The 14,453-nt window shown below is 40.0% G+C and overlaps 1 protein-coding gene across 3 annotated transcripts in view; it reads right to left on the minus strand.

Annotated features, from left to right (window-relative positions):
• LOC104927929 (ecto-NOX disulfide-thiol exchanger 2-like) overlaps nt 1-14,453 on the minus strand; it is a 161,224-nt gene that overhangs the window by 52,030 nt on the left and 94,741 nt on the right. For all 3 annotated transcript variants that reach the window (XM_027284241.1, XM_027284239.1, XM_010742120.3), the window contains one exon: nt 6,243-6,398. In XM_027284241.1, coding sequence (XP_027140042.1) covers nt 6,243-6,398 — 156 coding nt within the window. The remainder of the gene's footprint in view (nt 1-6,242; nt 6,399-14,453) is intronic.

Consider the following 14,453-nt stretch of genomic DNA (forward strand, 5'->3'; position numbering starts at 1 on the left):
CTCGTCTCTGAACTAATAATGCACAAAATCAGTTATTTCTTCAAAAGAAAGGGGAACTTGTTATCAGTCACAAGTATTAGAATCTCCCCTCTGGGTTTATGTTATGCTGTGGATACGGGATCAACAAAACCAGTGTTCAAGGATTTGAGTTACATGTCAGTACGTTTTTTTATTTACTTTAAGCTTACAGCCTTTTGGTTCACTTATAATAAACCAGTGTGATAATAATGTTCATTTTTTGTTTACACTGTTTTAGAGAGGTGTTAAATAAACTTCATGGTCATTTGGCGCTGACGAACTCTATTCAGTAATATTGAGACGTGTTTCTTTCAAGTGCCCTCAGTTATATAAATGTGATGGATAATAAAAGTTGAATAAACACTCCTCAATTTCAGCAAAAATCAACATTATAACCTTCCTGGAGACAGGATTTATTACATGCCTGCTGCATTAGACTGAATTCATTTTAGCTAGGTGTACCTAGAAAACTGGCAACTGAGTGGACCTCTCAGTAGGAAATATACATTACAGAAATCTAATTTAACATGGCCTTAAATATAGTAACTAAAATAACTGTTACAGGTTAGATATAAATAAATGCAAACCATAAATGTGGGTTTTATAAGTCTTAAAGAGTATATAATCTGTTTTAGTCTAAGTGGACTAAACTAGGGTTGTGAAAGCAACCTATGAATACATTTCCCTCATGCAATACTCAAATAAACTTTGCCCACATGTTGCCGGCAAATATAAAATGTAAAAATAATATGCTATACTTGGAGCAGCCGTGTTTACTGATAATTGCTGAATGACACACGGAACAAATTGGTCGCAGTGGTTATGTGAAAAGTATCTCAAGCAGAACTGAAATGTAGGACTCATTTACGTTCACTTAGAAGATTCTGAAATCACTTTCTCATGGCTATAAAGCCAGGGACTAAATCATATGACTTTCTATCAATCATCTCCTAAATTAGAAAAAAATACAGTGTATTTTTCACTCAGTGCTCAAAAGGTTGGACATGAAATTTTAAATTATGGGCCCAAGAGGAGCTATTATCCAGTCCTGTAGCTTTAGTGCCGGAGAGCCTGTAGCAAAGTTATGGTAAAACACATCAAAGATACTTTATGGCTTTGTCCTCCTCATGTCACAGCTTGCTCTGGCTCATGGCCCAAATGCCTTCGTCCCTTGACCTTGGCGATGATGATGGCATTAAAACTGAAACATGCACATACTCACGGCTGCTCTTTCACTAGCATACTTAAAGCCAGAAAACACACTCAGGTAGACACACACGCAACACACACACACACACACACACACCAGCTCTAGGGCAACACCAAGGTGATAGCTTCCCTGCCTTCAGCTAAAAACATGCTGTGGTTCATTGCGCAACTCAGCATTAAATTACAATTTCTGACAAAGTTCGGCTGATGAGCAAAGGACAATGTAAAAGGACAACAAGGTAACAATCTGACATTTCTGCCTTTAAAAAAACATTTATTTCCCCAAGACAGCTAGACACTGCCAAACCTTTGGCTTTGAAAGGAGGATGAAATTCATACTAGGGACTATTTAGAAATGTGGGCACATAGACAGGAGGGTTCTGAAGGGCATCTTTGGTCTTTTACTTGAGGGTAATTACAGACAGACAAGCCTGACATAGATGAAAAAGTGTTTGAAAAAGAAGAGCCGGAGGAAGTGATGACCATTAAAGACACTCACAGAGTAATTCCCTGAAGCAGCAAATGAAATGTAGGTCTTCAGCAGTAAAGGGCTCAGAGATGAAAATGGTTTTGTGTCTGTGTGTATGGGAGTCACGGAATAAGAGAAAGAGAGAGAAGAAGGGAGAGACAAAGTTTAATTGAATCAAAAGTTTTCCTGTGTTAACAGTGTGTAAGATTTAGAGGAATTTATTGGCAAAATTTGAATATATGTTTGCTTTTATTACTGTATAACCACCTGAAAATAAGAATCCTTGTGTTTCCCGTTGTCTTTCCTGTACATCCATCACGATATATCATCAAATTATATAATGCTTGACGAAGCTTATAACAACAGCGAATATTTTCCTAGCAATTTGGAGTTACAGCAGTATTTAACACTGTTTAAAGAAGATGATGATGTTATTTTATGGAGGCTATAAGGCAGTCCACCAGAACCCTAGGACCAAGACCTCACCTGGATCAACGATTTAAATAACCAGTCAGGCGGTTGCAATTATAAACTACACCGCTTGATGCCACTAAATCTTACACACTGATTCTTCAAATAAATCGTGGGAAGGGTCTTGTGCTATTACCTACCACAGGTCACGGGTCTGTTATGTGTAATGCCCGATTGGATATATGCAGATATTAGAAAATGCCAAGACACAGATACTGAGTTTCAGCGCTGTTCAGATAAAGGTCAATGAGGATGAAGCTGCATGTAATGTCTGAGGTGAAGTAGATGGGGGTTCTGCTTCCTGTGAAAGCTGCCATATGTAACCTGCTGCCCTCTATCCCCTTCACACACACACACACACACACACACTGCTCTTGCCTGCTGGACACAAAAAATACCATTTGAGCACTGACTCAGTCATTCTTCAAACTACACACATGTCAACAAGCAAGTGAAAAAAGCACAGTTAAAAGCAACATTTCTGTCCATCTTTTTCATTTTTGTTCCCACACACACACACACACACACACACACACACTATGGACAAACACCCTATGATACTATTTAAAAATAAATGTAAAGAAAAATGCGTGTCAGCTTCTATTGCGACCCCCTGCGTCCCCTGTGGTGGAGCTTTATCATGCTGTGACCCCCTTCGAGGAACCCCAGAGGCTTGAATTACAGTAGAAACCCTACAAGTGAGCCAAAAAATCTCCTCATTGGCTCTGTTCGATTCCGAGTGAATGTCTTGCCATGTGTTCAGATAAATTGCTGCGTTAAATTCCTACATGAAATTCTGTTTAGACGGCATTTTCCACTTTTTTCTCTTTAAAAAAAATGATGCTACTGAAGAATGTCTCCTTATTGGTTTCTAAGGACAGCTTTGACACCCTCTTGGTGTATTGTAGTCAGTCACATCTTTAAAAGGGGGAAGAAAAGTGCCACTCTTTCATGTCGGGAGTAAACTGGCTTCCTCTGAAGACTTTCCAAGCCACTCTCATATTGTGCACTATTTGGCTTTAAGGTGACATAAAGGGAAAGAAATGAATAGAAGAAGACAAACAGTATGAGAGAAAAGGTGAGCGAGAATCAAATTGTGGCAACGAAGATGTGTGAAGATACCGCTGTAGAGAAGATGGAAGAAAGACTTGAGTGAGAGATTTGGTTTAAGCCACTGAATGGGTGGGGTGTCCCACATTATATCTTAACACAATGCTGGGTGGATGTTTTTCTCCAAAGTGCTTTACAAGTAGCATGCGAGCTTAAATTGTGTGTGTGAGTGGCTCACAGGAGACTGAGTCCTTAACCTTAACAGTGTATGTACCATCTATATCCACAGAGCTATATCTGAATCCTTGCTTATGATTTTTTTTTTTTTAAATATCTCTTAAGTGTCCTGGCTGTTTATTTGATCTTTTTTGTCATACAAAACAATAAAAAGCCGGTGAAGTGAAGGCCTGAATTAAACATGAACTATCTCTTAGTAACAGGTCTCAGGATTTAAGGGCATGGCTACTTTTGATTCTATGCCTGCATGACAAGACAAAAAGGAAAGAAAATGCCAAAGTGCTCACGCTGGGAAAGAATGTAACCCACGGTTATACAATGAGTGTTTATGATAGGTTCTCCTCACTCAGCCTCAGGATTATAATGAACTCTGTATTAAGTACACAGCTTTTCATCCATGTGCAAGCCCCTGATCAGAGATCATAAAAGGCCAAAGGTGCTGGAGACATTTTTTATTAATTATTATATTGTACATGAACATTTTTATATGTATTAAACTGTGACATTGATGTTTTATACTTCGGGTGAACACTGAGCTCAAAACACACTTGTTATCAAAGGCAGACTCCCACACTGGTTGTAGTCAGGAGCTCTCACTAGTAGTCTAGATTGAAATTGATGTGTTCTCCATCTGACATGCAACACTGCCTTAAAAACCCCCCAAGACAGACAGAAGGGAGAAAGTTCCTTCCAGTGTACAAGTAAGATCATGTTTAATTATTTAGAGAATCTAAGTGTAAAGGGAAGTGTGAGCGTAGACCATGCTTACCAGGAAATGTTTTATTTTTTAGGTAACATTTTGCTGTTTATTCCATAATATTGATGTACAATGAAAGCAGGGCTTAGGTAGGATCTAAATAGTATTAAAAAAAACCCTCACACTGTTAAAGACATATATTTTAGGACATGAAACAAGATTATAAAGCAGATATGTAGGTCTTCATAAAGAGTGTCAGGATGTCATTTCAACCAAATGAGAAAGAGAGTTCATAGTCATAACACAAAATTGACCTCTGCTTTTAAGAATTTGAGAGGACGTGTAGTGGGTGTAGTGTAGTGTCGCCTCACAGCCGACAGAGGACTTTCTGTATGGAGTTTGCATGTTCTCCCTGTGTCTCCAAAGACATGCAAGTTTATAGGTAAATTGGTGACTCTAAATTTAGGTGTGAACACAGGTGTGAATGGCTGTTTGTTTCTATGAGTCAGCCCTGGCAACATGAACTGGCAATAAGGTGTAACCCCACCTCTAACCCAATGTCAACTGGGATCCTCCACGATCCTGATAAATATAGAAATAGATGGATGGATATAAAAGTACTTGGAAAACATTAATATAGTATAGTAAGAAGATAAGTTTCCATATAGATGGATGGAAAAGCTTGCTTTTTGACTAATCCTGTGTGACTTCATCACATTGAGGCAACATACAATAGATAAGTCTTCGCAGCACTGCCACAATGGCCCCTAGAACCAGAGACATTGAAGGCAAAAGTATAAATGGTACCTCATAGCATAGATGCTCTGGGGGAGGGGCAAATGTACTGAAATATGAAATGATGCCCTCCATCTTGGCATATATTGTAGTGACATTTTATAGAGGCTATAAGGCAGACTGGACTTGTTGTCAGAGAGACAACAACCCCTTTGGGAGCCATCCCAGAACCACTACTGAGTAAAGGAATGATGTTCAGCCCCAATTCCACTCCTCTGTTGCTCGGTTTTATACAATATTGTCTGTTTATTTTTTGTTGACCTGCTATTATGTATGGTCAGTGTATACTGCCAACATTTTCTCAGGCAGGGAGCTTGCTTGCTTTGCAATAATAAGGAAAGAAATCTCCTTTTATTCCTTCAGAACACAATAGAAAGATTAACCCAATTACCATGAATCAACTATAGTGGCCCAAAGAAGACGGTTCTGTAGTTATACGTAATAATATGAATTAAACAATTTATTCATGTGAACAGGGCTTTTTTGCCCTTTAATCCATCATTTTTAAATCCCATTGTGAAGGTTCAAAAATATGGTTTATAATGTATGTATACGGCCAGATATGTGAGTGCCAAAGAGAGTGTGTGTTTGTACATATACCTATGTATAATGGTCAGAGCCTGACAGAGACCTTTTGAACTGGAACTAGTAGCTCGGAGGTCCGGTGATCCGGTAATTAAGGGGATTTGACCTCTTAAACATGAAGTGGGAGAAGAGGAGATGCAGGAGAAGAAAGAGTGAAAGGAAAAAAAGAAAGAGGAAGAACCACATATGCATATATACACACACACATATATAAATATAGCAGGTGAAGGGAGATTAAGAAAAGATACTAAGAGGAGGACAGAGTCCATCACCTCTTTGGTCTGGCATACTGCAGACAGCAGCACTGTGTTATGTGTTCACAGAGGTCACTCCTCCAATTATACATTCACAGACATCACGCAAGTGCACGACCGCATGCATACACACACTTTTAATTCCTCCCCTTCTTTCCTCCCTTCCTTCCAGATGAAAGTAAATGCAAATCAGCCACGGTCTGCTGAGTAGAGGTACTAAGAGGTATTAAAGGTGACATTAGGGAAGAATTCCTTCATTGTCACAAAATAGCTGGCTGAGTGGTGCATATCCAAAGCCCAAATGTAAGGATGAGGACAGAGATAGGTCGTAGATAATGGACACTACCGCATAGATAAATAAAACATGCTCCAGACTCTCTGAAGATGGGACAGCTTGCAGCGTTTCTGTGATGCTCATATCTGTTACAGCAGCATTGATAACTACTATGAGACTTACTGGGGTTAGGAGGAAACAGCGTGCAGCTCTTGCAGTGGATGATCTCTCTGACAACTGGTACATCCTGGGAGATGGGTGCGGGCGCCAGGCCCAGGCCAGGCATCATGGGATTTATGGGGCCAATGCCAGATATCAGCCCGAGACCGGGGTCAAAATCTGGAGTCAGGAGAGAAACATGGATGAGAATACATAGAAAGTAACAGCTGCTCAGAGTGACACATTGTGCACACAAACAACTCAAGAAATTAGCTACTGTTTCCTAACTGTTCATCAGTCACGGTTAACCTTTACTACGGCATCGTCGGAGCACACGCTGGCTGTTTCATGTTCCAATTCATATTGTGTACTTTCTCCATGAACACAGAGCAACACTGTCAACAGTGGTGACACACAAGCAGTTTATAAATAACCCGAATATGTCAGCCACTCATGAATAAATCATCTAACAAAAAACATGAATATTTTTTACTTAGTCTCGTCTTTTTCTCATTCTCTTTCTCCTCTTTCTTGAATTTCATCTCTCTTACAAACACACACACACACACACACACACACACATCCCTACACACACACACACCTAAACTATCACACACAGTCTCGCTTGATTTCTGCCTGCACCTCTCCTCCTCTTTAGTCTCTGAATGATGACCTGTAACATCACAAAAAAAAAAACAGACACAGGAACTATATTCTGATTTAGACTGCACCTGGGCACACACACACACTCACAAACATGCATACTCTCACACACATTCACTGCTTTTTTTTTAATGGAAATACATTGGCCTCTCCCATGAGTCTCCACTGCACCTGCAGCAGAAAGCGGCAGAGAAAGGAGGCCATTGTGTGTATATGTGCATATGCAATGCCGTGCATGCCATCCCCATGAGTGACGGAGACTTGGCTGAGACAAAACTGCAAATGAAAGCATATCAGAACTCTGATGCAACGTTTTGCTCAAGAGGACTAGCATGAAGTTTCTTTTTTTTTCTGGAGGAGTCGACAGAGAAAGAGAAATCTAGTTCGAAGAACCATTATGATGCAGAGGAGGTGGGGATGGTGGGTGGATGTTATCGGTGACATGGTGATACTGCTGATCTAAACACCACACAGATGAAAAGCTGTGATGTTGGTGAGGTTTCGTCTGCCTTTTTCTGTCTCCTGTTGATGAACCTGACATCCGTCTTCAGCCAGGTGACAGAGCGAGAGAAGGCAGGTGATAATGAAAACACTGCTGGGTTACCAGAGCGATGGATGACTTGTTCTAGTGAGCTGGAGAACAGCAAGATGGATAACATGGAAGGAGAGAGATAAGCGATGCAGGAGTGAAGCAGCAAAAGAGAAACAGAACCATGGAAACTGATCCAATTATTACAACAACACACTAGGATGTACTGTTTTCAAATTAGACTGTATCTCTGTATCTGTCTGGGGCGGTCACAGATGTCACTAATTGTATTCTTATCAGTATTGCATTGTTGAGACAGGAAAACAATAGCTGGCTGCTCAATAATAGCACTTTTCACAATATCCATGTGTTGTTATTGTCTGTGTTCTGGGTTTGATTTTGTCAGGCAGGCGCCTGTCATTCTTTAGAACCAGAGCGTTTAATTAGGACAAGGACGCACCATCAGTAAGTGGTGGAGCTAGTGCTTTCAGCAGCATTATGCAGCAACGGTTGAGTTCTATGAAAAAAAGAAAACAAGATTACTGGACTGCACTTTACCCTGATAGATAATTTATAGCTCAAGTGAGGTGATTTTCAGACTGAAGATAAATCAAAGGTTGCCTTGAAGTTAGAAAATTCAACATTGTTGAATAGTTGCAAAATGTTCAGCAATGATGAACAAGAAGAAAGAACGGCTCTAAATCACCAGCTTTACGCCACTGTGACACCCTGTGAGACCTCCAGTTTGGGCCAAATCTAGGCACCTTAGCAAAAATGATGAAAAAATACTATAATAAAAATAATATAATTCATGTCCTCTGCCCAATTACACAAGCTGCTGTATAGCAGCTGCCCAACAAGCTCTGGCATCTTAAATCTCATGTTTTAGGTCCTTCATCCTTCAGGACCATCATCTGTGATGTGAAAATATCAGATTTGTTGCCAACTCTCTTAAAGTCACCAGATGACCAGCCACTCATTTGCATGTCAATTATGTTATAATGCAATGCATAAAGCTTAGTGGTTGTCAGTTGCAGTGCGGGAGTGATCTTTTCAAGCCACATGAAAAAGTAGATACATTTTTAGCCAAATAATCACAAACTCACTACAGGGACATTGTATATTTAAAATAAAACAATAAAATGAATCTACAAAACTAGAAAGGAACAAACTTTTTACATATTTGGGGACATCATGATCCAGAATTCCGGAAAGAAACAGTGAGAGAGAAGGCTCCCTGCACAAACCTGTCTGGCCCAAACACCACACCTACTGCTGCCTGTGCGTCAAACCAACTGGAGATGGAAAGACCCTGGCGCTTTTGGAAGAAGAGCCGTGAAGCTGGCATAGGAATGAATTACAATATAATATATATTTCTCACTTTTTCCCCTAATGGTCTGAATAAGTTGCTGAATTTGTCACTAGTCGCTTTTTAGAGTCGCTCTGAAGGTCTGTAATGTCGGTAAATCTAGCGAGAAAGTCGCCAAGTTGGCAAGACTGGTCCTAGTCATAGTTCAGTCTCTTCTGTGTGGCTGCTGACATCTCTGTCAGCCAAAGTGGCAGACACGCAGAGAGGCAACAGATGAAGCAGGACGAGCATCTGTTCCATGAGCAGTATAGCCAACTTATCCAACATTCGGCATCAGAGCTGAGAGCAGTGAGTAGGAACAAGGGTGAAGAGAGGTCACGCATCACACTACACACACACACATTATTTCCTTTCACTGTATGATCTGATGTTTTCTAATGAGGTTTCTGTCGCATGCTATCCAATCTGGCTTCTGAGTAAGTGTTAAAAATCAGACCTGCTTACTCAGATCTGACTCTGTCATCACAAACAAGTCAATCTTACATCATTCACCCGTTATTACACTTACTGCTGGTCATTGCAGTTTGGCAGGGCTGGGAGTTCGCACTGAAGACAGAGACGATAGAAACCAAATTTAAAGAAAAGCCTTGATTCAGTCAAAACTCAAAGGCACCTTCCGTCACAGAAATGTGTTCAAATCAAGTGGGAGAAGAGTGGGTAAGACAATGGACGTGGACACTATTGTTACTCCGTACACGCATGACTTTTCAGCATCACTGACAGTTCATACTGGTGGGGGATATAGCTTACATTCTGAATGGATATGGATAGCAGCATTTCTAAACTTAACATGCAGGTCTGTTCTGTAGATTCAGATGTACGCCATGTGCATGTATGTAATCTGTTATACAAATGATTATCATGAATGTATTTCTTTTTTCTGTCAGTCAAAATGTGATCCTGTTTGTGTCATTGTGCTTGTTCTCTTACGTTTTGTACTCTCTGTAGAAAGGATTAATGAAGGCTCTTCCCGACCCAAGAAAACACAGATCAGACAAAAGTCGTCTCCAGGGTTACATCCCAGCTTCACCTGCTTCTAGCACGCTGAACCCAGGTCAGCATACTACCTTCAGACATGAGCTGAATGCTCAGGGCTGAGTTAGCCTGTACGCTTCCTTCTACGCCTGCACATTTCTGTTAGTTTGTTTATCTGTTTTGCTCCATTTGCTTTGCCATGGTAATCAGACTCCGAGCTGATATTCCTTTACATGTGCAAGAAAATGCAGCAGGAAGTCCTGTTTATTTGTTCTGTTGTGTTCACAACTTAAATATTGATGGAGGGCAAATTAAGTTTGTATTTAGGGCGAAAAATAACCTCGTTAGGAACATATCCTTATTAACAAAGCAAACAAAAACAATAACAAAAATGTTGACTTATGTATCAGTATGAGGCTCCCAAACAAAGACGTGGCACGAGTTATCAGTAAAATTCAAACTGAAAACTGCAGAGTGGATTTCTGGGCATATTTTGGTGGTTAGTGCAGATAAAGTTAGACAGTGACTTCTTATTGACGCATCTCCAGCAGAGTACCTGTGGCAAATCACAGAAACACAAAATATTTAGCAGTATGAATCATCAAGCTACATGTTATGTTTTTCTCCAGGTCCACGGCTTCTTTCTTTTGCGGCAGCAATTAGAAATCACACTGTCAAATCATACAAATCCATAATAGAAGATAAAGTAAGCCACATTTTTCCAGAGTCTCAGATGAATGCAACAGCCTTTAGACACTGGGAGACTACTCCACGGATAGCTGATTTTCTTCAGCTGGAATTGATCAAAGCATTCTTGTAATGCGACCTCTTTCAATAAGTGATGACTTCTGAATGAAGCATTCATACTTTGTCATCATTACCACTGATAAATTCCAATTCAAAGCCTTCACCTGAAACAACAATCCTATTTTTTCGGTGATGATGAGATATTATTTACTGTCTCTTCCTCCAAGGGATTTTGTAGCCCCGGTTCTCTCATTGCTACGGCAACAATGGCGCTTCAGTCTGGAAGCCATGTTTTATGTTTATGTGCAATGACCCGGTGTTTGAGTGGTTTGAGTGCAAAAGGGGTCTGTAGTGAGCAACTCCTCCGAGATCCAGAGATCATGAAAGTGCCCTTAAACAAAAAACATCAAGAGAAACCTTCTAGTTCTCCACCCGCCCACACAAGGCCGCTAGTCTCTGTGTCTGTTTATCACTGATCTCTTTTTCTCTCGCTCATGACTGGCTCTTTTCTTTTTTTCTAAACAATTTCTCTGTGTGCTTCTTCATTTCTGTACATGCCACAGCTTTAAAGCTATTACACATACAGTACATCCTCATCTCTGTGCTTTATTTCTAATGTAAAATCTCTCCTGGAGGTTTGTTAAATGTAACTGCATTCCGCTCTGTCTGCATCTGAGAAGCACAGACATGAAATTAAATTTTAAAAAATATAATTTGACTACGACAAGCTCCTGGCTATCAATGTTGTACTCTCATCTCTGCCTTGACACAACCTCTCCTCCCCTTTCCTTCCTTCTCAGACTATGATTTCCACAGTAAATGTTCCCTCTCAGCAGACTCAGCCATGGGTGGCGGTCGGGGCGACACGGACAGCCGCTGTGAGGCATGCTGGGTAATATGGGTAATATTTTCTGATGAACAGACAGGCCCAAGCTTCTTGGAACTTTGCCTTTTACCCACCCTGCCAACTGTCCCCCCATCTGCATCTCCATTTCTCCACCAGATATCTCTTGAAAATCCATCAATTTCTATTAACCATGAAGAATTCATCATTTAATGGGCTGTATTGTGGCAGAGTGACACATTTATTCTGCATAGATTGTACCTCTTAAATTCTGTGAAACTTTTATGAACCACAATTTTCATCATTAATTTTTACACCATTCATTTTTCCCCTGACTTTATAAAAGACATTAACCTCAGTCGGTTAAAGTAGCAGTCGCTGCAATGGATCATGGAGGATGAGAATGTGTATTTGTGTGTGTGTGTGTGTGTGTGTGTGTGTGTGTATGTTCATGTACAACTATTGTGTGCCAAGCAAACACAGCTGAGAGAACCGTGGGAAACTCTCCTCCAACAGTGAACCCTTTTGTTCATTCAAAAATACTAAAAGGGAGGACAGCGTTGACATATGTGTGACACGGGAGAAAATTCATCTGCCTCAACAGCAGCTGCCTTGAGTCCATTCAATAACATTTCTAATTAGTCCAAACCAACCAATCGATTCTATTATTGCTTGTAATAGAAAGATCTATTTCTATAACAAGAGCCTATCATAAATGCCCTTGTTGTCCTGAAGTGCTGTAAGTTAAAAGCACTGTTTTTCTGTAGTGAATACTAATGATACACTTACTATTCCATTATTAAATGGTGGATAGTGGTTGCAGTCATAACTACAGCTGCATCTGATCTGCATGAAGCATGACAAATCCTTAATCCCCTCCAGCTGACTCTGACCTCTTACCTCCCAGTGTAGTAGGACATGTAATCATTGAATTTCCTGTCTGGACTCAATATATCCTGTACTTTTATTTAAGTGTCCTACAAGTTGACAGGGATATTCTAAACAGCACTACACAATATAAAAGAGTGTATTCAGTAAGACACATTAAAAACATTTCAAGCACTTTTTAATGTTTTGTGGAATTTAATTTAAGGGCTAAGTTAAAAGACAAAATACACAAAGATGGAAAACCGGCCTATTACTCATACAGCATAACTAATTACAATGGTGATACCTATGAATGTGCTGCACGAGAAAACAAAAGGCACCAGGAAAATAAATGTTATGAGGCATGAAATTAAAATTAGGTTTAGGTTTAAAGCTGGCAGCATGCTCATTGTTCAACAAACCCCCTTTCACTTAATAAAAATGTACAAACAGGGTAAATAATCACTAATTAGTTGACAGTTTAATACTTTTGTTCTGCCACCGGCAGCTGGTTCCAGTTGAGCATACTGTTGCTCGTAGCAACCCCTAGATCCAGTTTCAGCATTCACAATTTAAAGCCCCATTTGGATGGGAATAACATGGGGGGAATGAAATATTTAGTGTGCTCCTTGATAATTAAACTTTCAATCATGAAATGTAGTATGTGTTCTGTAATGGACGTGTACATTCTGCAGGAGTAGCCAATAGCTGATTGGATGAGCTTTTACAGGGTTTTAATTTTTTCCATCGATGTATCGGATCCCAAATAGGCTTATATGTGGGTGTTAACATGTTTCTGCATCCTATGAAAAAAATCTCAAGAGATCCACAAGGACATGGCTACGGATGGGATTTAAATTACTGGGGGACCAGTGCGTTTCATCAAAAACAGTAGGTAATTGCGACTGTTATTACTCGAGTGCTGGTGAAAAATGGCCCAAAGACGCACCCCGGACAGGATTAATATCACTGAACAGCAGAGGTAATGTTACAATCCCCACACCTCCCCTTGAGAAATAAATCCAGTCTGAATGGAGCTTAAGAAAGGGATAATACTGGGCAAGTTGTATGTTCCACGAGTGTGATGGATGACACAGCGGCTAAGGACTACACCTGGTGCAAAGTTTTGGTCAAATATAGTCTATGATCAATAGCTCTTAGAGGCTATGGTACTGTATAACTGATATAGTATTACTACAGAGACACAAAATAAAAATTATCATATTATATTCCAGTCACAAAATAGCTATATGAAATCATTGTACTATCTCTTGGTATATGTAAAATTCATGTTAAAATGCATTTTTTGGGTACATTAAGTATGTTAACGTCCCTCTCTGAGACAATTGTTCTGTCAACAGCAGTTGGTTTCCGTTGAAGCTACTGTTGCTATAGCAATCCCTACTGACACAGTTTAAACAAGTTTAACTGACATTGTTACAGCTACCATTTGGTCAGATCTCTGTCCAAGCATGACGGACAACTTGAATCTACTGTCCAAATGTTTTTGTTGGAGCATTTTCTTTAGGCTTTTCTTACATCTATTATGTAGCCCATGTACTAGCTTTTTAAAAGCCAGTGTAAGTGTTAGAACAGTCCTGGTCTTCAGACCGGTAACACAAGGCTGAAGGTCTCATCTTAGTATTGATCTAATGTTTCTTGAGGACTCTGAATTTTATTTTCCACACCACATCTAAAGGGATATCACTAATTTGCACAGCATTGTCTGATTTATTTGTTATCATTACTGTAATGTAGATGTAATACTTCCTGCTTTACATGCAACCAATAACTTGACTCACTTCCAATTTGAAATTTCTGTTACTGTCACCCCTCCCTGTCCTGAATGTGAGAGACCGAGCAGAAGCTGTGGCTGTCTGGGAGGAGATATCAGCCAAATCTTCTGTACTAAATTATGGCTTTCAAAACCACAAAAAGTTCACGAAAACACACCGAGCAGGATGTAAATTCTGCAATGCAGCGCTTACTGACATGACTGGAAACACGCCTCACCCAAAGAGATTAGGCAAATTAACATTAGCTACCCAAGTGTGCTGTCTGGTCTTGGCTCTGTCTCTTAGTCTTGGTCTTAGCCTCTCAAAGTCTTTACGTTGTCTTGGTCTTGACACAGTCTGGTCTTGGTCATTACTTGGTGTCAATTTAGGTGATAGTTTGACTACAACAATGCCTAAAAGCCACAGTGTTGCTGATCTAGCAGTCTAAGTAACTGTGAGTTTTTA

Source organism: Larimichthys crocea, chromosome I, assembly GCF_000972845.2.
Source record: "Larimichthys crocea isolate SSNF chromosome I, L_crocea_2.0, whole genome shotgun sequence".
In the NCBI taxonomy this organism is placed as follows: Eukaryota; Metazoa; Chordata; class Actinopteri; family Sciaenidae; genus Larimichthys; species Larimichthys crocea.